Raw genomic sequence first — 26,468 nt, 5'->3', positions numbered from 1 at the left:
CTGTGGCATTGAGTACTTTCACACTGTTGTAGTTCCTGTCGTGGCGCCCGAGAAATGAATCCAACTAGAAACCATGAGGTTGTGGGTATGATCCCTGGCCTCACTCAGTGGGTTAAGGATCCCGCGTTGCTGTGAGCAGTGGTGTAGGTCACAGACATGCTTGGATCTGGCGTTCCTGTGGCCCTGGCGTAGGCTGGCAGCTATAGCTACGATTTGACCCCTAGCCTGGGAACCTCCATATGCCTCGGGTGCAGCTCTAAAAAAAAAAAAAAAGTACATTCACATTGTTGTACAACCATCACCACCGTCCATCTCCAGAACTTTTTCACCTTCTCCAACTGAAACGCTGTACCCATCAAACATCTCCAGACCCACCCTTAACCGCCATCCCCTGAGAAACACCATTCTACTTCCTGTCTAAGAATCTGACTGCTCTAGGTAAGTCATATAACTGAAATTGTTACCAAAACCAAGTTCCCGTGCCCGACCTGCAGCGAGGCCAAACAAACCAAAATGTTGGAGTTTGGAGAGTGGAAGATTTACTGCAGGGCTAAGAAGGGAAAAAGGGCCTTGTTGAGCCTCAAAACCCCAAAGCTCCCTGGGGGTTTTCAGGAAGAAATTTTGTGGGCAAAATTTGGGGTGAGGGCTGTAGGTGTGCGACTTTCTTCTGATTGGTCGGCGGTGAGGGAACAGGGCAAGGGCTCCAGGAATTTTGTTCTCGGCGTGGAGTTACCTTCCTCCACCTTGCTGGGGGGTAGAGGGGCTGTTAATTCCTGCAGGAGCAACGTTATTATTATGTATATTCCTCAATCCCGCTTTAATCTCCACATTATAGTTTCTGAATTGTTCCTCCTTTGTTTTTGCATTCCCCATTTCTCTGATTAGCAACTGTTTGAAACTGGGCTTTGGTATTTCGGAAGGTGTAGGAAGCAGCTTTTTTCTTGCAACTAAGAAACTGGGGACATGGAGCTTTTGTGCCCCAGAGGGCCCTACAGGCTTCTGCTCAGTCTCAAAATCAAAGTTTTGTTGGTTTGGGGTGTGTGTGTGTGTGTGTGTGTGTGTGTGTCGGTGTCTCAAAACTTCTGCCCAGTGTTTGGCTTTCGTGACAGATTCATCCACTAAAACTCTGGGGTGGTTGAAAGGGGCTTGTGAAAAATAACAAAAGAAATGTTATTACTCTTGTCTTTGCCTTTTTTTTTTTTAGCCTTCTAAGCCAAATTGTATTTTCTTGGCCTGGGCAATTAAAAAAAATTTTTTTTTCATGGATCTGCTGTACAACCTGATTTTTGTGATCATACTGCCAGTGATTCCAGGGTTTGGACAGCAGAGCTTTGCAGTCCTTCTACCCCACAAGGCTCTGGTCACCTGTTTCAACTTGCTCTCTGGCCACCATTTGCTCCAACTGTCTCTACATATCTAGCCTCCTGGGTCTACACTGCATCAAGTACGTTCGAAATGTTGATGCAATGATTACTCTTTATTTTCTGTTGGTCACTCTAAAATAATATCTGAAGGAGTTCCTGCTGTGACGCAGTGGGTTAAAGATTAGGCGCTGTCTCTGCAGTGGTGCAGGTTTGATCCTTGGCTTGGAGCAGTGGGTTAAGGATCTGCTGTTGCCACAGCTGTGGTGACTCAGATTGGATTTCCATATGTGAAGGGTTTGGCCAAAGTAATAACGATGATAATAATAATAATAATATCTGAAGATGGAGAGAGAGGCGGCTCAAGTGATAGAAATTTCCATGGGTTTTGGGACCAACATCTGGGTTCAAATCTTATTGTTTTCCCATTTTGGAGAATTCAATTCATCTTTGTCTCAACTTTAATAATTGTAAAAGATAATAATTGGAGTTCCCTGTTGGTCTAGAGGTTAAGAATCTGATGTGGTCACCGCTATGGCTCAGGTCACTGCTGAGGCACAAGTTCCATCCCTGGCCTGGGAACGTGTGCATGGCGTGGGCACTGTCAAAATAATAATAATAATACATACACACCTTAGAGTAGTATTGTTAAGTGTTTAATCAGATGATAAAAGGGTATCTACCCATTCAATGAAGGGTAGTTATTGCTACTGATCGAAAAATATGTTTTGCCAAACAATCACCTTACTTGACATAACCATTGCTCTGAAGCATGAGTCTAAATTCTTTAGAAGGTTAGAATTTTGGTGTATTTTTCATGTGAATAATGATACTTCACTTGCTTTGTTTTGCTGAGAAACCTAAGGTCAGTCTCTCAGCGTGGGGAAGTTACCAGGCTAGTGGGTGAATTGGAAATGCAGCAGCAGGCCTACAACAAGCCTAGATCTGAGTTGCAATTGTGACCTACACCCCAGCTTTCAGTAATGCCAGATCCTTAAGCCATTCATTGAGGCCAGGGATTGAACCACATCTTCATGGATACTAGTCGGGTTCTTAACCCACTGAGCCACACTGGGAACTCCTGCGCTATAGTTTCTTAAATTGTTCCTCATTTGTTTTTGCATTCCCTATTTCCCTGATTAGCAACTGAAGATCTAGGTATCGGTATTGGGGAAGATCTAGGAGGCTGAAACCTTTCTTCTTGCAAATAAGAAACTGGGGGAGTGAGAAAGGTTTTTGTGCCCAGGAGGGCATGGTTACAAATTACTTATCTTGCGTAACTGAATATAAAACTGGGGAATTTTTTGTTTGCTTATTTTGTTTCGTTTTGAAATTGAAGTATAGTTGATTTATTTTATTCATTTACTTATTTTGCTTTTTAAGGGTGCACCTGGCATATGGAGGTTCCCAGGCTAGGGGTCTAACTGGAGCTACAGCTGTCACCCTATACCACAGCCACAGCAACTCCAGATCTGAGCTGCGTCTGTGACCTACACCACAGCTCACAGCAACACTGATCCTCAACCCACGGAGCAAGGCCACGGATGGAAACTGCAACCTCATGGTTCCTAGTTGGATTTGCTTCCACTGTGCCATGACAGAAACTCCAACTATAGTTGATTTAGAATGTCGTGTTAAAAGCCATTATTGGAGTTCCTGTTGTGGCGCAGTGGAAACAAATCCAACTAGGAACTATGAAGTTGCGGGTTTGATCCCTGGCCTTGCTCAGTGGGTTAGGGATCCGGCGTTGATGTGAGCTGTGGCGTAGGCCAGTGGCTACAGCTCTGATTAGACCCCTAGCCTGGAAACCTCCATATGCTGCAGGAGCGGCTCAAGAAAAGGCAAAAAGACCAAAAAAAAAAAAAAAAAAAAAAAGCCATTATTAAGGAGTTCCTGTGTGACTCAGTTCTGTGTGGTAATGAACCCAACTAGTATCCATGAAGATGCAGGTTCAATCCCTGGCCTCGCTCAGTGGGTTAAAGATTCAGTGTTGCCAGAAGCTGTGACTGATGACTCAACTTAGATCCCATGTTGCTGTGGCTGCAGCATATGCTGGTAGCTGCAGCTCCGATTTGACCTCTAGCCCAGGAACTTCCATGTGCCATGGTGCAGCCCTAAAAAAAAAAAAAAAAGCCATTATTATTATTATTTTATTATTTTTCCAGTGGTGAAAAAATTTTTTTATTTTTTTATTTTTTATTTTTTTTATTTTCCCACTGTACAGCAAGGGGGTCAGGTTATCCTTACATGTATACATTGCAATTACAGTTTTTCCCCCACCCTTTCTTCTGTTGCAACATAAGTATCTAGACATAGTTCTCGATGAAAAAAGCCATTATTAATAACACTATTTTAAGAGTTTCCACATGTCTCTGTGGGTTAAGGATCCTGACAACGTCAGTGCTGTGGATCAGGTCACTGTTACGGTGCAGGTTCGGTCCCCAACTGGAAATTTCTACATGCTACCGGGTACAGCAAAAAAAGTAATAACAGTATTTTAGTCAAGGTACATTGAAATACTCAAAAAGAATAAAAAAGATGTTATCATTGTAAACACAAAGAACTTTGAGCTTTCTTCATTTAGAGTGGAAGGGAAGAGAAGATACCCAAGATTTGGTTCATTCAGACCTGCAGTCATTCATTCATCCAAACAGCATATTCTAGGCACTTTTCATGCACACTGTCCACCTACCGGTTGAGACCATGCTGGACTTTCACTTGGTCCAAATCAGAATTCATTATTTACTGATTTTATTTTATTTTATGTTATTTTTATTTGGCCAGCCCGAAGCATATGGAGTTCCTGGGCCAGGGGTCAGATCTGAGCTGCAGCTGGGTGGCCAGATCCATTAACCCACTGTGCCAGGGGAGGGATGAACCCTGTGTCCACATGCCACAGAGACATCTCCCATACCCTTGTGCCACAGCAGGAACTCCTGTTTATTGATTTTCAAGCCTTGGACAAGTTCTGTCCTTGAGCCTTATCTTTCTCATCTGTAAAACAGGGATAGTAATACCTTCTTTATTAGGGCATCGTTAGAGTGAAAAGTGCAGTCAGGTCCCCAGAAGTGCCTATAACCGGTGTTTTATAAAATGTACCACTGTTACTCCACTAGGTTTTGAGCACATGATGAAAGAAATCATAAGGCAGTCTCTCGCCATATTCCCCTTTCCCAATCTAAAAGGGCAGCAAAAAGCTTACAGAGGTCCCCCCCGCACCATGCAGTAATGTGAGATCTCAAAAGCCCTTTGGAAGCGTGCATTCGTCTTCCAAAATTTTTTGAGTTCTTCTAATTCTCTGTTACATATCTTTAGGTCTTGCAGCGTTACAAACACATCTGTGCTAAATCCAGCCGTTGTCCCAGGTCAAATGTTTAGCCGCAGGATGGAGAACCTCCCATAGCACCCTAGTTTGGTCGTGAGGAGGGCAGGGTGCCCAGAGGGCGGACTGCTAATGCCTACAGCCGGCCTTCTCTGGGTCTTCGGAAAGCTGCAGCCGAGGGGGCGTTTCTGAACTGCAGGGGCGGGCAAATACCACGCCTCTCCCTCTCCACCTCTTCTGGGTGGGTGCCTGGGCTGGGAGCAAGAACTGAGGCTGAGCTTGCAGCCAGGTGCGAGCACGTGGGTGTCTCGGCTCGGAGACAGACTGTGTCGCGTGGTAGGTCTACCCGCTTCCATCCAACGGCACCTTCGGCCTCGCCTCGCCCCTTCACCAAGCTGCGGACGGCGGCAGCCGAGTCACCCCTTTGTCTCGCCGCTCGCACGCGTCCGCTGCACCCGGCTCCCGGCAGATCCTGCAGCGGCGCGTAGCTGGCGGCCCCGAGGCGGACCCGGGAGGCGGCGCGGCCTGGGAGGCGGGCCGCAGGCGTTCCACTCCCGGAAGCGAGTGATTCTTGGGCTCCTGCAGGCGGACCCCCGGGCCAGCCAGAGGTCCAGCATCTCCGCCAACCCTTCCGGGAGCAGCGTGAGCGGCACCGCCGCGGGAGCTGTGCGACCCCGGCCCGCACCCGTCTTGGCCGTCAGGATGCTGCCGGTGTACCCGGAGGTGAAGCCCAACCCGCTTCGGGACGCGAACGTCTGCTCGCGCGTGTTGTTCTGGTGAGCGCCCCGCCTGAGCTGTGACACCGCCGCCGCCGCGCCGGCGCCTTTCGGGAACAGAGGGTTGGGGCGAGCAAGAGCTTCCCGCCGGTGCCCAGGCCGCCCGGCTTCCCGCCGACAATGGGGCGGCCCCACGCGGGTCGCGTGGTCCCCACCTGAGCCTGGGCGCGCGGGGGCGGAGGAGCAGGGCGGGGGAGGAGGCCCTGGTGGCGGGGCCGCCGGGTGTCCCTGCCTTTCCTCTCGCTGTTTCGCCAGCCCGTAGGAGGAGGAGCAGGGGGAGCAGCTGGAGCAGGAGGGGGAGAGGCGGAGAACCTGGGCTGCCCAGTGGGAATCTACACCCAGCAGGAGAACGCGCTGCGCCCCCTCTCCACTCCCTACTCTGTGTAGCCGGCTTCCCCAGTATTGCTAAGGAGTTCGAAGTTCTGAGCTAAAGCTGCACCCTTTCCCCCCTAAGCAAGCATCTTATGAACAGCTTCCTTTATCTATTTAGTGCCCTGGACCAGTTGCCGTCTTCCAATGTCCCCACCTTTTTCTGTATTCTTAGATGACAGCTGCGTACCAAACTGCACTGAGCTCCCTCTGTCTGTGTTTTTGTGACTGTGTCTCGCTCCCTCCCTCTCCGTGTGCGTCTCTCACTATCTTGGTACCTAGTTGTGGCAAATTACATGTGGGTGAAAAAACTACACTATTTTTTAATTACTGGGGCACACTGCTCTTGGGCACGTTTTGCTTTGGCCCCGGAGGCACAGCCAGCACTGGAGAATGAACTTGGCTAGCCTCTTTCCTATTGCAAATATTTCTACTTCCCCTTTTGAGGACCACTCTGGGGATGGGGTCCCTGAGGCCTGTGGGGTCTTATCCAGGTCTCTAGCCTTCAGAGAAGCAGTGCATGGTCTGACAGTGCTGATGGTCCGGCCCAGGAATCATTTGGTCCTAAATCCACTGAAGCGTCCTGAGCTGGGAGCAAACCCTGATGAAAAACAGCTTACAGAGGTGAAGTTCTTTTCCTTTTTTTTAGGGTCGCACCTGCGGCACATGGAGGTTCCCAGGCTAGGGGTCCAGTAGAAGCTGTAGCCTCAGGCCTATGCCAGAGCCACAGCAATTCGGGATCTGAGCTGTTTCTTCGACCTACACCACAGCTCACCGCAATGCCAGATCCGTAACCCACTGAGCAAGGCCAGGGATTGAACCAGCAACCTCTTGGATGTTAATCGCTGAGCCGCTACTGAACTCTGGTGAAGCTTTAACTAAAAGTTTTTATCTAGTAGCTAGGACTACTTAACTAGGTGGGCCTGAACCTTTGGCCTTTAATCACACTTGGGTCATTATGAGATCTTTTGTTTCTGGCCCCTAATCCATACTCTGATAATTTCCTTTTTAATGGGCCGGCCTAGCAGAGGGTCCCCAAGGGTTGGAAGCTTGTTTTGCTGGAGGTGTATTCAGTGTGTGTAGCTACATCTCTTGGCCATTTGGTGGCCCTTGAGTAAAGTAGAGCCTAGGCTTATGGGTGTGGTTACTGTAACTTCTGGCAGGGCAAGGAATTCTCAGAGCATCTTCTGTTTGTGGATTTTCAAAATGTATGTGTCTGTAAATGGGATAGGTGAGGACTTGTCTGATTTTGTTAGGCACCTGTGTCCAGTTTTCCTACTGCAGCAGCAGGAGCAATTTTTTTTTTAAGGGCCGCATTCTCAGCCTATGGAGGTTCCCAGACTAGGGGGCTGACTTGCAGCTGCAGCTGCCAGCCTACACCGCAGCCACAGCAACATGGGATCCAAGCTGTGTCAGCGACCTACATACACCACAGCCACAGCAACCCCAGATCCGAGCCGCATCTGCGACCTACACCACAGCTCCTGGCCATGCTAGATCCTTAACCCACTGAGCAAGGCCAGGGATCAAGCCCAGGTCCTCATGGATACTAGTCGGTTTCGCTACCACTGAGCTGCAACAGGAACTCCCCAAGGATTTATTTCTGTTAGCCAAGTACATTTGATGCTATTTTGGTTGTTTTTCAGTCTTTTCCCTAGAAATCTTTATGCACTCTTCTGCTCACACATCGTTTCTATAAAACTAAATAGTTTTGAATCTTGAATCCTTAATTTTTTATGGTTAGTGTTTATTTATGTTTAAAACCGGGTATTTAATGGTAATTTATGCAATCTTTCATTTTTAACACTGTTTATTTCTAATTATGATATGATCCATATCCACGACTGTGTATTTTACTATATCTTCCCCCTTTTTTTTATATTCCCAAAAGTAAGATAATTGGAACTGGTGAAATGCCAAATGGTGTTCCAGCTTCTTATTGGGTATTAGCATTTTTTCTTAAATGTCATTTGTTTTCATAATAGTTGGCACTTAAGGGCTAAGGGGAGTCATACATTATGGCTACTGGTAATTATTGTGAATTTTAGAGGAGAATATATATTTCTTTTTTTTAAAGAAGTTTAAAGCTTTACAAGAAAGAAATAAGGATTTCTTAGCCAAGTGCACTTGGTTGATATTTTGGTTGTTTTGGTCTTTCCTCTAGAAATCCTTATGAACACCTGCATGTATGTACACATCTTTTCTATAAAATGAAATAACTTTGGATCCTGAACGCTTTGAAATTTTCTATAGTTAGCCTTTAAATTTTTTTTTTTTTTTTTTGATCTTTTTGCATTTTCTAGGGCCGCTCCCGGGGCATATGGAGGTTCCCAGGCTAGGGGTCTAATCGGAGCTGTAGTTGCTGGCCTGCACCAGAGCCATAGCAACGCAGGATCCGAGCCGTGGCTGCAACCTACACCACAGCTTGCGGCAACCCCGGATCCTTAACCCACTGAACAAGGGCAGGGACCGAACCCGCAACCTCATGGTTCCTAGTCGGATTCATTAACCACTGAGCCACAGCGGGAACTCCCAACATTTAATTTTTAAAACTCAGTGTTTACTTGTATTTTTTTCAGTCTTTCATTTTGAGTTAATGGTTTATTTCTAATTACGATGTAATGCATATCCAGGAGCATGTATTTTGATGCATGTTTTTCTATAGTCCCAGAAGTAGTAGAATAACTGGTGAAAGGCTAAATTGTTTTATATAAGATTCAGACCAGTTTGCCCTCTTAATAGCTATGGGCTTATTTCACTATCAAGTTTGAATATCTGAATTATATATATATTTTTCTAGGTGTAAAAGCTAAAAATAATGACGAACAAGTTTAGTTTAAATTTGATTTGGAGTGATGGAACCTTTTTTAATCTTTTTTTGTGTGTGTCAGTTGACCATTTATTTGTATTTTCTTGAATCATGTACTAAGTGATTTTTTTTTTCTATGAGGCATTTTTTCCCCCCTTTTTGGCCACACCCACAGCATGGGGAAGTTCCTGTGCTAGGGATTGAACCCAGTCTGCAGCAGGGACACTGGCAGATCCTTAACCTGCTGAGCCACCAGGGAATTCCCCTATGAGGCTTTTGTATTTTTGAAATAACTTGTAAGAGTGCTTATAATATTTTACCAGATTTTCATTTGTCTCTTAATTTAGTTTAGAGGTTTCTAATTATATCATTAATTATATCACGCCTTTTCTCTCCTGTTGCTTTTGAAATAATGTCTTTTTAAAATCCCAGTATCACTGTTGCCTTGTTAACGCAGTAGGTAGCATGTCAGTTTCATAAAATCCTAGCATCGTCTAGAACTCTGTGAGCATTTTATTTTAACTCTTCTCATATAATTTCTGTTAGTAAAGGCAGATAGAATTTCTTTTACTGTTTGATATAAGATAGATCTCATTTTTTCCAAAACAGCCTATTTTCCCAATTTATTGAATAATTCTTCCTCCTTCCCATCATGGGAAATCAGTGGCACGGTTTCTGTGCTGTGTCCAGCTGGGCACTGGGATGTCCAGTCTGCTGGGACGCTCCCTGCGATATCCCTCCTGTCCTGCACAGCAGGCCTCTGGGGTGAGCTCTGCATTTCTCTCCCAGGCTTGTCCCAGAGGCAGCAGGTTGGGGGTTAGGAGAGGACCTGTCCCCAGAGGTGAAAGTTGAGCCAGGGACCAGATGCATTTGTCCCATGGGGAGTAGTTAAATCTTGGCTCCCTTGTGCTGGCCGTGTCTCAGTCAGTGAACTGTCACCTTGCAAAGGGAGTGCTATTGTGGAAACTGCCACTGGTGTCAAGACAGATTCTGGAGACTCTTGTTAGAGAAGCAGAGGACATGAGGGGATGAGAACTGACCGAGTGCTGAGATGGTTTAGAGGTTGCTCATGGTAGGACCTCAGTAACTCTCAATCGTGAATGCGTAGGAATATTTAATTTCAAGCTAGGATTCTTTGCACGTTCAGAATACCACTTGTATTAATCTTGTTCAGAAATCCAAATTTTGTAGAAGGAGGCTGCGTGGGCTCTCCAGGGCCTTTTCTGTGGCCTGGGCCTGCTCCCCTTTCTTAAGCATTTAGTTTGATTACTTTGGGTAATTTTATTACAGTAACGACAGCCCCAGCAAGGTGAACGAACACCCTAAAGATACACTAAAATTTACTACTAAGTCTTTACAGTGAAATAAATAGCGTAACCAATTTAAGTTTATCTCCTGAGGTTTATTCTTGATTTGGGGGTCTTCATAGTCCTGCATCTGGTCAGCCTGAGAGGTTTCAACTAGTGTCCTTTCAGATGTGTCTAGTGGATAATTTGCCTTTCAGAGTTTTCCAGGGGTCTCTCAACAGGTTGACTCCTTCCCTTTGTTGACCTGAAACACATAGACTGTTAGATATTTCTCTCGAAGAGATGGATTTATTTGGTATCAGCAGAGAATTGCAACCATGGTGAGGCAGGTGCAAGACCCCAAAGGGCAAGGAAGGAGAGCACTTTTATGGAGATGAAGAGAATGTTGGCTCAGCCATACAAAAGAACAAAATAAATAATGCCATTTACAGCAACATGGATGGAGCTAGAGACTCTCATGCTGAGTGAAGTAAGTCAGAACGAGAAAGAAATACCATGTGATATCACTTACATCTGGAATCTAATATAGGGCACAAAGAAACTTTCCACGGAAAACAAAGTCATGGACTTGGAGAACAGACTTGTGGTTGCCAAGGGGGAGGGAGAGGGAGTGGGGTGGACTGGGAATTTGGGATTAATAGATGCAGACTATTGCCTTTGGAATGGATAAGCAATGAGATCCTGCTGTGTAGCACTGGGAACTATGTCTAGTCACTTATGATGAAGAGCATGATAATGTATGATGAGAATGTATGCATGTATGTGTGACCGGATCACCTTGCTGCATAGTAGAAAATTGACAGAACACTGTAAACCAGCTATAATGGAAAAAAATTATAAAAAACAAAGAGAAAGAAAGTTGGGAGAGCCCATGGGTTTTCACTGAGTCCTTGCCATGAAAGAGGAGACTTACCTTCTTTTGGATGGCCTCTGCTATTGTTGCAGGCCCTGAGAGCTCCCCGCTCTGTTTGCTCAACTATTTAATTCATCTTCTGTTAATTTTTTTTTTTTTGGCCACTTCTTGGCCTATGGAGTCCCCAGGCTAGGGTTCGGATCTGAGCCTCAGCCTCAACCCAAGCTGCAGCTGCAGCAACCCCAGATCCTAAACCCTTGGGGATAGAACCTGCATCTCAGTGCTCCCGAGACACTGCTGATTGTGTTGCACCATGGCGGGAGCTCCTCTGTCAATTTTTTCACACCTCCCAGGGCTGTGTCTGCTCTGTGGGACACGGAGCACCTTCATCGTAAATCTCCACTTGTAGCTGTAAGGGGGCCAGGGAACTGTGTCCCATGAGATAAGCCCCTGTGGGCACTTTTCTGTGTTTTTGTGTCCGCTATGAGGCAAAAGTGGGTAGCTGTATGCAGTGGGAATAAATGCGCTGCAGAATCAGATGGACTCAGGTCTTCAGCCCTGCAGATTAAAATTAAAATTGGGAAACTGGGAGTTCCCATTGTGGCTCAGTGGAAACAAAGTTGACTAGCATCCGTGAGGATGTGGATACGATCCCTGGCCCCACTCAGTAGGTTAAGGATCCAGCGTTGCTGTGAGCTGTGGTGTAGGCTGTCTGTGGGGTAGGCCAGTAGCTCCAGCTGCAATTTGACCCCTAGGCTGGGAACTTAAACATGCCTTACCTGTGGCCCTAAAAAAAAAATTGGGAGGCTGGAGATGATCGATCCTGTTGCAACTCACCTAGTCCAGAGGTAAGGCCTCAGGTTGTGTGGGTATGTGTGTTTTTCTTTGCCTTTTAGGGCCACACCTGTGGTATATGGAGGTTCCCAGGGTAGGGGTTGGATGGAGCCATAGCCGGTGGCATAGCCACAACAAAGCTAGATCCAAGCCATATCTGTGACCTACACTGCAGCTTGTGGCAACACAGGCAATACTAGATCCTTAACCCACTGAGCAAGGCCAGGGATCGAATCTGCAGTCTCATAGTTACTAGTTGGGTTCATAACCCTCTGAGCCACACAGGGACTCTTGTTTTTACATTTAATGTCTCATTTAAACCTCAAACATTCCTTGGAGGCAGGTGGCCTGTGACAATACTCATTTGACATATGAGGAAATCCAGGTCTGGGAGGAGCCCCAGAGCTGGGGGCTCTGAGTGCCCCTGCTGGGACTCCACCCTCATCCTCAGCACACCCGGAGCCTGGCAGTGCTCCTGTCTGCCTGGCTTCAGTTCCCACGGGTTGAGTGAGTAATAAATGAATATGCTGACTCTAGCAGACATTTAAAAGTCAGATGAGTGACTGATAACACGTTTTACCTACATATGTCTGGAGCACATTTTCCTACCTTCTCTTTATTATGCTGCTTCTATGTTGCCGTGGGTTGTGGGTTGCTGGCATCCTTATCTATTCGATTCTTTCTTTCCTTTTTTTTTTTTTTTTTTTTTTTTTGCTTTTTAGGGCCACACCCCTGGCATACGGAGGTTCCCAGACTAGGGGTTGAATCAGAGCTGCACCTGCCAGCCACAGCCACAGCCACAGCCACGGCAACACAGGATCCAAGCCACGTCTGCAACCTACACCACAGCTCCCAGCAACGCTGGATCCTTAACCCATTGAGCGAGGCCACGGATTGAACCCACATCCTCATGGATACTAGTCGGATTTGTAAAACACTGAACTATGAAGGGAACTCCTCTTTTTTCTTTTTAGGTTGTCCTGCGGCATATGGAGTTCCTGGGCCAGGGATCAGATCCAGCAGCAGCTCCAGATCCTTAGCCCACTGTGCTGGGCCTTGGATTGAACCTGTGTACCAGCGCCCTCCAGAGACACTGCCGATCCCACTGGGCTATAGCAGGAGCTCCTCCATTCAGTTCTTAAGGCATCAACTTGTCAGTTTCCCTTGACGTCTTCAGCTCATCTGCTGACATTGAATCCCACTCATTCAGCTTCAGATACACCCTTGGAGTCATTCGTTCATTCAGCAATTCTTTCCTGAATGTGAGAGCATTAAATGAACCCAACACTGGTGAAACATTTAGCATAGTGTCTGGAAAACAGTAAGCAGTGGATAAACATCAAAAGATAGCCATGCCACCTTCCTCTTTTTAGTTAGTTGTACACTAGTATTTTCGTTTGGAAAGTGCCATGGTTTATTTCCCAGATAGGTGAAAAAGGTGAATTTCTGAGTCTCATTCCTTACTCATAAGACTGTACTCTCTTGGGGTTGGGGTAGGGTCAGGGAGGAGGTAGCATCCTGAAATCGGAATTTTTAGACATGCTTCCTGGGTGATTCAAATGTTAAAGTTTGGGAACCACTTCTCAGGTCTTTCTAAGCCTTCCAAGTCTGTTTCTATTTGAGCATGGTGAAAGATCAAAGGTTCTGATTTGGTACCGATTCTCTATGGCTTAAAGTATTCATTCAGGAGTTCCTGTTGTGTTTCAGCTGTAATGAACCCAACTAGTATTCATGAGGTTTGATTCCTGGCCTCACTTAGTGGGTTAAGGATCTGGTGTTGCTGTGGCTGTGGTGCAGGCTGGCAGCTGTCGCTCCAATTTGACCTCTAGCCTGGGAACTTGCATATCCCGTGGGTGCAGCCCTAAAAAGACAAAAAAAAAAAAAAAAAAATCAGCAAACTTCTGAGTGCCTTCTTTGTTGCCAGGTTCAAATCCATAAAATAAAAGAACATTTCTCTTCTCAAAGAGCTCACACCATCTAGTGGGGGAGGCAGGCATGATTATTCATTCTGTAAATACTGCTAGCTGCTGGGGAAAAAAAAAACCAAGTCCTAGGAAGTTCCTGGGCCAAGGAAAACCCTGGGCCACAGCAGTGACAACACCATATCCTTAACCCCATTTATTTATTTTATTTTTTTAATTTTTTGGGGTCTTTTTAGGGCTGCACCTGAGGCATGTGGAAGTTCCCAGGCTAGGGGGCAAATTGGAGCTGTAGCCTCTTGCCTATGCCCACAGCCATGCAGGATCCAAACCATGTCTGAGACCTACATCACAGCTCACAGCAATGCCAGATCCTTAACCCTTTGAGCAAGGCCAGGGATTGAGCTCAAGTCCTCATGGATCCTAGTCAGGTTTGTTACTGCTGAGCCACAATGGGAACTCCCTCCATCGGATTTTAAATAAGATAAACAAGTAATATATAGTGTGCTCGATAGTTGTAAGTGCTGAAAATGGAAACAAGGTTAAGAGGGAGGCTGCATGTCTGTGTGTTAGGGGTGTGTGTGTCAGTTTTATGGGGGCCAGGGAGAGCTTCGCAGAGAAGATAACACACTCGAGTGATGGCCTGAAGGAGGTGAGGATTGAGTCATGCGCATTCAGGGGGAAGGACAGGTGTAGGATGCTGGGGACTCCATTGGCCATTGGAGGACTTGGGCTTCTTCCCTTCACTTCCATTGGTGTGAATGGGGGGGGGGCACTGGAAAGTTTTGAGAAGAGGTAGGACACGGTCCACTCCGAATTTAGTAAGAGCACTCTGATAGATGTACTGGATATAGACTGAAGAAAGTCATGGGCAGAAATGCCGAGATCAGCAGGAGATGTCACAGGAGTTCAGGCCAGAGATGACAGTGGCTTTGACCAGGGTGGTAGTGGTGAGTATCTGGATTCAAAGAACAGCTTATTTAAAGGTGGAGCTGGGGAGGTGGGCTGGGTGGCTGGTGGCTTTGGTCCTAGGTAGATGGTGGAACTTGAGGAAGAGACATCAAGGTTGTCTTTGTGGATGTGGCCTGAGTGCCTGTGAAGAAATGAAATGCTCATTCCTGGAAGAGGAACGGGTTGGAGCATACCAGGAGTTTGGTCTTCCCTGAGTTAGGATTGAGATGCCGGCTACACATGGGAGAGGTTGAGCAGGCAATTAATCATGTGTCACGGGGGCTCAGAGGCGTCTGAGCTGGAGGTAAAACATGGGCCTCATCGGCAGTCATCCAGTGGAGAAGTGTTGGATCCATGGTCAACTCACCTCACCTCACAGTTTATCCCCATACAGACTGCTCCTTTTTAAGTTTGTTTTGTTGGTGTCAAAGTTCCATATCTCACTGTTGCCTGTAGAAAATTCGTTGAAAACTTTTGTAGTCTTGGTCCTGGAACTCTTCCAGGTTGTGGCCAATCTGCTCCTGGACACCTTGGCCAGTGGATGAACTTGGCCACAGGTATCAGGAGAGGTCAGGCGTTCAGAGGCATCTTAACTACTGGGCAGTAGTTCTGAATCCCTACAAAGAGGAAACTTGAGGTTAGCGTGACATAATTTCCTCTTAACGAATGCAGGCTGGTTCTTGGTGCTGTCTTTCCTAAATATACACTTGGAAGTGGCCTTCTTCAAACAATTGTTGGCATATATTATATCTTTTATTGTTAGAATTATTTGTATTATATATGTATTTTTGTATTAAGCTTTCTAGCTTTATTTTGTCTAAGTTCTTTTTTTTTTTTTTGTCTTTTCTCTTTTCAGGGCCGCACCGGTGGCATATGAAGGTTTCCAGGCTAGGCGTCTAATCAGAGCTACAGCTGCCGGCCTACACCACAACCACAGCAACGCCAGATCCAAGCCGCGTCTGTGATCCTACACCGCAGCTCATGGCAATGCCGGATCCTTAACCCACTGAGCGAGGCCATGGATCGAACCCACATCTGCATGGATCCTGGTCGGATTCGTTTTCACTGCACCACAACGGGAACTTCTGTTTTGTCTAAGTTCTTACTAGTGAATGAATACACAGCAGTTTCTCAGCCCTCAATGTTGATTGAATCTTCTGGACAGACATAAAATTTGAATCATTTCTGAGCATGGAACCCAGACGTTCATAGTTTTAAAAGTTTCTCTGTGTCTGGTAGACAGCAAAGGCCAAGAACCAATGAGTAACAGTTTCTAAAGGTCAAACCCTTTTTTACAAATTTTTGTTGTTCTGGCCAGGGGTTCTGATCTGCCCTCATCTGTACCTCCTTTTGAAGTTCCTCTCAAAGCATGAGAACAACTGGCCCAGGAGGGCTTGTTTATCCCTCTGGGAACTCAGCAGCGTACTGGGGAGGAAGGAGGCTTGCTGTTGTGGGGGAATCTTAGATATACCTAGTCCTTGGATCCTCATAGTAAACCCGTGTCGGACCTGGTTTTGTCCTCATTTTGCCAAAGTAGGACACCGTGGAGCTCAGAGCTGAGTCAGGGTGACAAAATCCAGAGCATGAGCTTTGGCCTCTATGTCGCAGTGTTTATTTCGTCCCGCTGGGCAGACCAGAATGCCTGGATGGATTGTGTTTATAAGGGTAATTGAGCGGAAATCTGACACTTGTCACCTGGAAGCTGGTGAGCATAAAATTGCTCACCTAATAAATTGCTTTATTTGCAGACCCTTCGTGGTGTGTTTTGTTGGTCAGAATGTGACTGAGATTATGTGATAAACCCAGTTGGCTACTACTTTTCACTTCTGTTGAAGAGACCCTTCCCCACCTAGGCAGTGTGTGCTTGCTTTCTCTCTCAAGATAGTATGCAAGGTGTCTGTCTTATTTTATACAGAAGGGAGATTTATTGTTGGCCTAAAACTTTAGCCTTGGCCTGGAGGCATTGAGATCTCAGTGTTGTAGAATCCAAGTCTGGCATTTATATGAGTTCTGATTGTTAATAGAGCCTTTTTTTTTTTTGTCTTTTTTTTGTTGTTTTGTTGCTATTTCTTGCTCCGCATATGAGTTCCAGCTAGGTTGAATCGAGCTGTAGCATGCCTACACCAGAGCCACAGCAACGCGGATCCGAGCCGCGTCTGCAACTACACACAGCTCACGCAACGCCGATCGTAACCACTGAGCAAGGCAGGACGAACCGCAACTCATGTTCTAGTTGATTGTTAACACTGCGCGCGACGGAATCAATAGAGCCTTTTTAATAGTTGTTAACCGATAGAGTATGTGTAAGTGCCTGCTGCGTGTTAGGCCCTTAATAAATGCAGACAGTAAATAAATTGCAAAATTCAGTCTTTTTTTTTTTTTTTTTTTTTTTGGTCTTTTCTAGGGCCGCATCCGTGGTTTATGAAGGTTTCCAGACTAGGGGTCCAGTCAAGCTGTAGCCGCCGGCCTACGCCACATCTCATGGCGATGCCAGATCCTTAACCCAGTGAGTGAGGCCAGGGATTGAACCCGCAACCTCATGGTTCCTATTCGGATTTATTAACCACTGAGCCACGACGGGAACGCCACAAAATTCAGTCTTTTATCATATCTTTTCATTGTTTTAAATGATCAAGGTTTTTTTTTCTTTTTAAGGCCACGTCTGTGGCATATGGAAGTTCCCAGGCTAGGAGTTGAATTGGAGCTGCAGCTTCCAACCTACACCACAGCACACAGCAACGCTGGATCTTTAACCCATTGAGCAAGGCCAGGGATTGAACCAGAATCCTCATGGATATTAGTTGGTTTCATTACCACTGAGCCACAACAGGAACTCCCTGATCAAGTGTTTTTTTAAGTCTTTATTCATTTGTGACTTTTAAAAAAACTATGGAGTTTCTGCTGTGGCACAACGGGATCAGCAGTGTCTCTGCAGTGCCAAGGAGGCAGGTTCAATCCCTGGCCTGGCACAGTGGATTAAAGGATCTGCTGTTGCTCCAGCTTTGGTTCTGCAGCTCAGATCTAATTCTGGCCCAGCAACTCCAAGTATCGGGGTGGCCAAAAAAGAAAAAACAAACAACAAAAATAAAACTAAGAAAACCATTGTTAGCTTTTCGGGGGCAGAAACCTTACAGCCCTCAGTGCCTAGTTGAGCATCTTGCCCTTAGTAGGCTTATTCAGTGATGGTTTTTTAAAATTTGGAATTGCTGATACCTCTGCCTTAGATAGAGGCAAGCTGAGTATAAGGAGAGAGTGTCGGATTGGAACCAGGGGGCCTGGGTCCTAGGCCAGGGTTTTATGTGTTGTGTGACCTCATGCAAGACATGTAACCACTCTCGGCTTTGGTATCCTCTTTGAGAAGTTGGGAAAATAAAACCTACTCACAATGTGTTCCAAGAATTAGATTTTAGGTTTAGTACAATAAATGAAAAAAGTTCTGTACACTGTTTTTCTCCCCCGCCTCCAATCCAGCAGGGCCAGGCAGCAGGGCAGTAATGTGGGAAGGGGTGCAGATAATATCCATCTCTGATGAACCAGAAGTGACCCCTTAGTAACTGCCCCACAGAAATTAAGATCTATTAAAAAAGCAACAAAAGGAATGGAATTTATACTCAGAACTGAGCTGCTGTCTGTGGAAGCACCTTGGCCATTCTAATTGCCAAGTCTTTTTTTTTTTTTTTTTTTTTTTTTTTTGCTTTTTAGGACCACAGGTGGCATATGGAAGTTCCCAGGCTAGAGGTCCAATTGGAGCTGCAGCTGCCAGTGTACACCACAGCCACAGCAATGCAGGATCCGAATTCTAATGTTGGCAATTCAACATCTGCCGGAATTCTCAGCGAAAGCGGTGTCACAGCAGAGCAGCGTGACCAGCACGGCCCAAGTCAACTTCTGGGAGCGTCCCTTTCTCCCCTTAATGGCACCAGTGCTTGGTCTTGGACTCTAGCCTGCAAAGCTGTGAGAGAATAACTTTCTGTTGTCTCCCTCACCCTGTCTTTGTCACTTTGTTGTGGTAGCCTGAGCACATGGAACACCCCACGTGCCCCATGGACTTCTTGGTCAGAGTCAATGCCACTGGTCATTGATCAGAGCCGCTTTGTATTGTGGTAGTTCATCCCGTTGGACTGGACGGAGCAAGGATTCCTCACGGCCTTACCCTCTACTCTGTCTGCTCAACATAGACCTGCCCCCACATATTTTTTCAGTTGAATTCAGGTGTGGTCCCCCAAACTCTTCATACACAGAGCCAATCTTCATAAACCCTGCAGGGTGCTCTGCCTGGAAGGAGAGCGCATTCCGCCCCGGCCAGGCGGGCCAGGGCCAGGCATTTAATGTTCTAGAATTTTTTGCTCTAGAAATTAGATTACTCATTGATGCTGTTAGTTCCCCAGACATGGGAATGTCTTTAGCTTGAGACCGGCCAGTGTAAGCACCATGGTTCTGTGAGGCTATGAGGTAACTCAGACTCCTCCCCTGAACTTTTCCACTACATGCAAATTCACCAAGTTATTTTGCTTTTGGGAAAACCCCATGCAAGTCCTTAGTGTATCTGATATTAAGAGCTGAAAAAAAGAGATGGCTCTGTTTTGTCAGGCAAGCTCAAAATCCTCTTTTTTCTTTCCCCTTAGAATATGACATAGTCCTAGTTTTTCCTTAAATATTTTAAAGGGAACATTAGTCCCTAGGAGTAAGCCACATTAGGATCCCTCTCTCTCCACCTTCCCTCTCTTGGGTGGATTTTGGTCATCTCTGCTAGGAGCCGCTCAAAGTAAATCAAAGTCTTTTTTTTTTTGCTTTTTAGGGCCTCAGCGTGGCATATGGAAGTTCCCAGGCTAGGGATCCAATTGGAGCTGCAGCTGCCGGTTTACACCACAGCCACAGCAATGTAGGATCCGAGCCATGTCTGTGACCTACACCACAGCTCACAGCAATGCCGGATCCTTAACCCACTGAGCAAGGCCAGGGATTGAACCCACATCCTCATGGATGCTAGTTCGATTCGTTGCCACTGAGCCACCAAGGGAACTCCTAAATCGAAGTCTTATTAAAGGAAATCGCGCAGGGCTGCCTCACCACAGATCCTCGGGAGGGCTTCCTTTCCTGTAAGGGGGAGACGCATTTTCTAAGAAAGCCTGCCAGGAAGGACGAGGTGCAGCAGGAAGGAATCCCGCAGGGCAGCAGACACACCATCTCAGAGCAGGGAATTCGTCTCTGATTTCTGGGAACTGCCCTTTTTAGTGAGGGCAGAACCAAGTGAGTAAATAGCAGCTACTGCTCAACTTGGGTGTTGGCCTGTGGCAAGGGCGGGGGGTAGGTGGGGTGCGCCAGGGTCACGTTGGTTAGATTGAACTTGACCCGCAAACTGCAGATGAACCTGAGGCAGGCTTTGCCATTCTGACTTCCAGTCACCTCAGGCTAATTCTCCTAGAAAGTCTTAACTCTGAGAATCTGGCGACAGAGGAGCCCGGGCCATTTGAGGAGAACTAGCCCAGGGTCACAGACAGCCGGTCTGGTTCAAAGCCATGTGTGGTTTCCTCCCTTTCACGTGTTGAGCTTGAATTCCTGGCAAGAATTTCAAGGCAGGAAGGGGGGAGCCTGAGCAGGGCTGCGGCGCCCTGTGTGTGGAAGGACCCGCCGCGCCAAGCCTGGTGGAGGGTGTAGACCTCAGGGAGGCCGGCCTGGCCTCCAGGGTGGTGGTCACAGGGCAGGAAGTGGGCCGCGCCTCGGCCCCTGGGGCCCCGGGGAGCTTGGTCTGACGTCTCACTCCCCGCTTCCGGCCGCTTCTGTGCTCACTTCAGGCCCCTTTCTGGCTCCAGCTCCTGCCGTGCTCTGGGTTCTCTGGAACTCTCTCTGCTCCTCCTCCTCCCGCCTCAGAAGGTTGGCCCCATCTACTGGGTTCCACCAACATCTACATGCAGTGAGGTTTGGTGATCTTTGAAGACGCGGGTTGAGGATCAACAGGGGAAGGCCTTGCCCCTCCCCTGCCCCTTCCTCCTCCGCGCCCCTCCCTCTGCGGTAGGAGGCAGTGCCTCACCTCCTATGGACACAGCCACTCAGTTTTTCTTTTTCTTTCTTTTTTTTTTTTTTTTGTCTATCTTTGAGGCATGCTGAAGTTCCCCGCGCCAGGGTTCAAACCCAAGCCATAGCTGTAAGCTACAACCAGAGACACAGCCGTGACAACCCTGGATCCTTAACCCACTGAGCCACAAGAGAGTTCCCAGCACAGCCACTCTGACCACTCCAGGACCTGCTGAGACTTTCAGGAATATTTTTATACATTATGCAGATTCCTATGTTACCAAATAACATTTGTAAAAGTTTGGCCAAGTGTAGCCTCTTTCTTTGCCCCCAGCTAAGGAAACGGGAGGTGCACAGAGGTAAAAACATCTCTGGGCCCAAAGCAGTACAATGTAGTAAGTGGGGGGGGATGGTGCTGTCTGAGCTTCAGAGGTTGAGGGTTGAATGTGGCGGAGGTCCTTGGAAGGCAGGGGAGGGAGAGTTACATTGAGTTTGAGGAGCTGGTGTGATCCAGGAACAGAACAGGTGGGGCTTCTATAAACTACATTGTTTCTTAGATTGTGCAGAAATTCTCTTTGATTCTTAAATCTCTTAAGAAGTGCACCTCCAAAGCATATTGCATGCCCTACAGGTGTGGGCTTCTTCCTAGACTTAGCAATCTGGTGTCAGTGTTCCCACCCAATCTTTATTTCTGAAGTGTCCCCTGGTTCCTGACAGATTTTTGACTTGATTGTAGAGAAAAGATTTTGTGTTCTTTGTAGCCAGGTCTTCTGACAGGCCATGATCCTATGCATTGCACTTGCATCTTTTATTTTGGAAGGAAATGACTTGGTGTAGCAGCCTTCCCACCCAGAGGGGGGAAAAACATACCTAGAGTTGATACAAAAACAGATTAATAGTAAAATTTTTGATCGCTTGAGGTCGTGGAGCTGCTTTCTCTCTTTTTTTTCTTTAATTTTCCTTTTCGGAGTTTCTTGTGGTACAGTGGGTTAAGGACCTGGCATTGTCCTTACAGGGGCTTGGGTTTCTGCCGTGGCGTGGGTTCGATCCCTGGCCTGAAATTTCCACAGGGGAGTTTAGATTTTCCTTTTCACCTGTACCAGAGGGCAACTTTTGGTTTGCTTAGGACAGTCCTGGTTTACACTCCTTATCATATTGTATTTATTAACCACACCCTGTTTTACTACTAAGAGTATCTTACGTTGGATGGTAAATAATATCACCGCTGTAATGGAGCTGAAGTTTGTATTCCATAAAATGTGCCCCTCCCCCATGCCGTGGAGTCTGGGCAGGAGCTTGGACAGGGTGATGGCTACACTTTGACCAAGCTGGCGAAAACTAGTGAAAATCTATTACTAACCCCACTTGAGCAGGTATCCTCCTAAGACAGCCCTTGACCTGTGGTTTGTGCATGACGTGATGGCTATGAAAGCTACAGGGAGAACGGGTCCTCCTTGAGGTGGCACCTGGCAGGCCCGGTGGGTGGCGTCTGGTTGGGTGGTCCTGCTGGGCTGTGGGAACTGGGGTAATGAAGACAGTCATGGGGAAGTCTCTTGTCATGGTCCAGTCCGGGGGAGTATAGGGGTCCCCTGAAGATGTGTGTGTCCAGCCAGTGAAGGCGCTTAGCTCTAGCAGAGAGGGCCAGCTGAATAGGAAGCCGAGGCCAGGGGACCATGAGGCCCCAGGGAAGTCCTGGGTCAGGTGGAGAGGCCCGCAGGCACGCAGGTGACCCAGACTTTCACCGTCTTCGCTCGCTTAGACCATGAGCTGACTGCAGTGCCTTTGCGGTGGGCCAGGAGGAAGAGCGGGCCATGGACTCTGAGGGCATGGGTGGCTCCCCTGTGCCCTTGGGCTCTGCAGAGGCTGAGAAAGCCGGATCCACAGCCCTGACGGAAGACCCTGTCCGTGGGTGATTTGAACTCTGTGGTGACTGTCCTGGCTGATGACCAGCCATGCGATCTTGATCTTGGTCCAGTTCCAATCTGAGCCAGTTGCTCTATTCGCCAGTTGAACATATTAGTATAAACCCTGTGGGGTGGATGGAAAAAGATGTTTGCTGCTTTCCTCTGGGACCTGAAGCCCAGCTTCCCCTCCCAGTCTCCCTGATTCAGTCCCTTTTATGATCTCTGCTGAATTAGAGGCAAAGACGTAGCATTTCAAGGTTTTTCTGTAAGTGCTTTAGGCCTTCGGGCTGGTCTCTGCCTGGAACACAATGAGCTAGCTTTGACTTTCCAGTCTTGGTCCACACCTGCTGCCTCGGTGTTCTGCCTCACTACCATCTCGAGTGGCTGCCCCCACCCTTGGCTGCATCTCCCTGTTTTATTTTCTGTCTGGTCATCATCATTATCCTGGAGCCGTCTCTTAAATTTGGTTCTCGTCTCTCTTCCCTTCCCCAGTGTGAGCTGCTCCATACAAAAGACCCTTTCTGAGGTCTAAAACTTAGAAAAGTGCCTGTTACTTGATGGGCGCTTAAGCATTACTTTGAATTAATGTTGTAATTCCATTTTCCCTACTGTCCTGTTTGAGGTTCCTGGTGAAAAAAAAAGGAAGTTTGTGGGATGCTTTTTTTTTTTTTTTTAAAGATTACTAAAGGGGTTGTGTATGCATATGCTGTGGTTTGAGGGCTGCTTCCGTGGGGATAAGGAGGAAGATCCATTTGGCTCTGGCCTCTTTGGAGGGAGAGAGCTGGTGGGACTTCCTCAGCTTTTGGGTTACACAGCTGGGTCCCGGGGGTAAGGGGTTTGCCCTTTGTGGGGGGTGTGTGTGAAGTGCTCTTTCTTCCCTCTCTCCTCCCTTCTTCTGAGGAGGTACAGGTGACTTCCACTGTGGGGTGGGAAGCAGACAGGCCTGCTCGGATTCCCTTGAAAATGGCACTCAGCTCACAGGGGCTGGCTTAGCCCTGTGGGGTGACAGGCCATCTGTAAAGTACCTCCTACAGGCCATTCCCTTCTGACAAAAGCTGTTTGTATTGTTTCAGTTGCTTTTTTCTCACCTCCATGAGCTTTTGAGATTATAAGAAGCTTTTTTTTTCTTTTTTCTTTCTTTTTTTTTTTTTTGGCTTCTTGTGAGGCCAGGGGTCTAACCTGAAACACAGCATCTACAACTCGGGATCCTTAACTTGCTGAGCCACCAGGGAGCTCCAGCAACTTTTTTTTTTTTTTTTTTTTTAAAGCGAATGGGAGAAGGTATCAAAATAAATTAAGGAAGTTGTTTAAGCATGTCCTAGGATTCTCTATGGAGTTTTCTCTCTCAATTTACTTCCTACCGAATCAGCCCTTTAATAGCCCATGTACAGAGGCTTTTCAAAGGATGTTTTGTTCTTTCTGAATATGCAGCTATTCAAACTGAGGGTTGGTCTGTTCATAATTGACCTAATGCTTTAAAGAATGAACTGGTTTAGCTGGAATTTTCCTAAAGTCTGTCTCATTGACTTAATAGTACTGTCCAAATAGAAAAGAGTATGATTTAAAATTAACTCCCCCCTCCACCCCTACCGTAACTCTGAATGAGAGGCAGAGAGGCCATTGCGTTTTAAATTGGGGTTATCATGTTGGGCAGCTCTTGTCAATACTGTATGTAAAATGTGATACCTGGTCTTAAATTTTGGTACTGTTATTTTTGCTTATCAGAATGTGCCTGACAAACTTCACGCTCTAGACCCTGGAGTCTCTGCTGACAGCGCTAAACGGTTGCCTAGAGGAAAGGTGGATAGGCATAGTCATAAAGTAGGGCTGATCTGGTGTGGAACAGTGATTTCAAGTTCAAAGCCATTGTGGGCACTGGGGATTTTTCCGTCTCACCTCCTGCCTCCGGGCTGCGAGAGCCTTGCGTGTTTTGTTTATGGAGCTTAAGCAATCTCTCAGTTATTAGCTCGTGGATAATTACCAGAAATAAGAACACAAATCAGTGCTTATTTATTTAACCCTTTGCCTTTTCTCCTAATCATGTAGGCTGGTGACATTCTTAAAAATGAAATGAAAAAGTAAGCTCAATTGCTTTATTACTTTGTTTACTTGGAGTGAAATCATAGCTGTGTAATCAACTGCCCTTCCTCTTCAAACCTCATACTGTTTGCCAAGAATTAATTTTGGATTGTAGGACAACCTAGGGCAGAGCTGAAGTCTGTCATAGTGTTCCCATGGAGCCTTAAATATTAAAAAGTAATTGCCTGGAGTTCCCTTCAAGTGCAATGGTTTAAGGATCTAGCACTGTCACTGTAGCAGCTTGGGTTGCTGCTGTGGTGTGGGATCGATTCCTGGTCTGGGAACTTATACATGCTGTGGGCCTGGCCAAAAAAAAAAAAAAGAAATTGCTGTGTTGTATGATGTTACAGAAAAATCTGCTGGCCATGCCCAAAGAGAAAGAAACTTGGACAGAAACAGCATGAGCTGAAGTAGGTTGTTAAGAAAAACCTGGAGCGGACGTCCCATCATGGCTCAGCAGAAACGAATCTGACTAGCATCCGTGAGGACGCAGGTGCTATCTCTGACCTCCCTCAGTGGGTTAAAGATCTGGCATTGCCGTGAGCTGTGCTATAGGTCGCAGACGCAGCTCAGATCTGGATCTGGCGTTGCTGTGGCTTAGGCCAGAGGCTATAGCTCTGATTCCACCCGTAGCCTGAGAACCTCCATATGCCAAGGGTGTGGCCCTAAAAAAGAAAAAGAAAAACCTGGAATCAGCTGGAAGAGGCACTGGAGAGAATTAGAGGGCCCATAATGCTACATCAAAGTCTTAGTATTCTCACTCAGCTCTCTCAGTGGAACAGAAGGAAATGCATCAAATGCTACTCCGTGAACACAGGGCCTTTTATTCTAACTTTCCGTGTTTTCAATGACTTACTCCTCTGGGGAACTGAAGGCACAGCTTGCGTCTGATAGGTGGACCGCAAGAGTCATGACCCCAAGGGACCGGGGACCAAAGGAAGCAAATCACAGAGGATGCTATTCAGGACTTCACACCTGAGCCAAGCTGACAGAACCACACTAAGGCTGGGCCAGATGGAACTGCAGCCTGAGTTTTATTCCAGTGTTGAGGGGGCCTAGCTGGTCTGTGTTGAAAGAGTCTTCAGAAGAAGAAAATGTCTAAGAATTACAACTGTGCTGTGTGGTGACTTCGGGGAAAAAAAGTTTGGAGGATTTGGGAGGTTCCAAATGAAGTAGGAACCTTGTTTTTTTTTTTTTGGTCTTTTTAGGGCTTCACCCACAGCATATGTGGAAATTCCCAGTCTGGGGTTGAATCCGAGTTGCAGCTGCCAGCCTACAACACAGCCACTGCAGCTACAGATCTGAGCCACATCTGCAACCAACACCACAGCTCATGGCAACGCTGGATCATTAATTAACCCACTGAAACGAGGCCAGGGATTGAACCTGCATCTTCATGGATACTGGTCGGGTTTGTTTCCACTGAGCCACGACAGGAACTCCTAGGAACTTTGTTCTGAATAAATTGTTTTGTTTTGTTTTTCTCCCTTTTTGGCCAGACCTGAAGCATGTGGGAGTTCTTGGGCCAGGGATCAAACCCCAGCCACAGCGACGACCTGAGCCATAGCAGTGACAACTCCTGGTCCTTAACCTGGCAGAACAGAGGAATGCCATGAATGAGTTGTTTTCAAATTAGGAGTAATAATTGATTTAAATAGATGCATCTTCCTAGTTTTTTGTGGCAGAATATCTTTTTTGGGGACATAAAATAAATGGACATAGATTTAAATGGGACAAAAAATACCCTTTTTGGGGGACATAAAATAAATGAAGTCTGGAGTTCCTGCTGTGGCACAGTGGGTTAACGATCTGGCTTGTGTCTGTAGTGTTCTCTGGTCCCTGACCTGGGAACTTCCATATGCCCTGGGTGTGGGCGAAAAAGAAAAAAAAAAAAAATGAGGTCACATATTGGGCATATGTGGGCTGATTATTATGTCAAGTAGCAAGTATTTCAGTTTATCCGGCACTT

The 26,468-nt window shown here is 46.7% G+C and overlaps 1 protein-coding gene across 1 annotated transcript in view; it reads left to right on the top strand.

Annotated features, from left to right (window-relative positions):
- Nucleotides 4,827-26,468, top strand: part of ABCC4 (ATP binding cassette subfamily C member 4) — a 220,683-nt gene continuing 199,041 nt past the window's right edge. The window contains exon 1 of the mRNA XM_021065786.1: nt 4,827-5,459. Coding sequence (XP_020921445.1) covers nt 5,386-5,459 — 74 coding nt within the window. The 5' untranslated portion in view covers nt 4,827-5,385. The remainder of the gene's footprint in view (nt 5,460-26,468) is intronic.

Source organism: Sus scrofa, chromosome 11 (genome assembly GCF_000003025.6).
Source record: "Sus scrofa isolate TJ Tabasco breed Duroc chromosome 11, Sscrofa11.1, whole genome shotgun sequence".
NCBI lineage: Eukaryota > Metazoa > Chordata > Mammalia > Artiodactyla > Suidae > Sus > Sus scrofa.
Note: the sequence above shows the minus strand (reverse complement) of the source record. Positions and strands in the feature narration are given on the sequence as shown.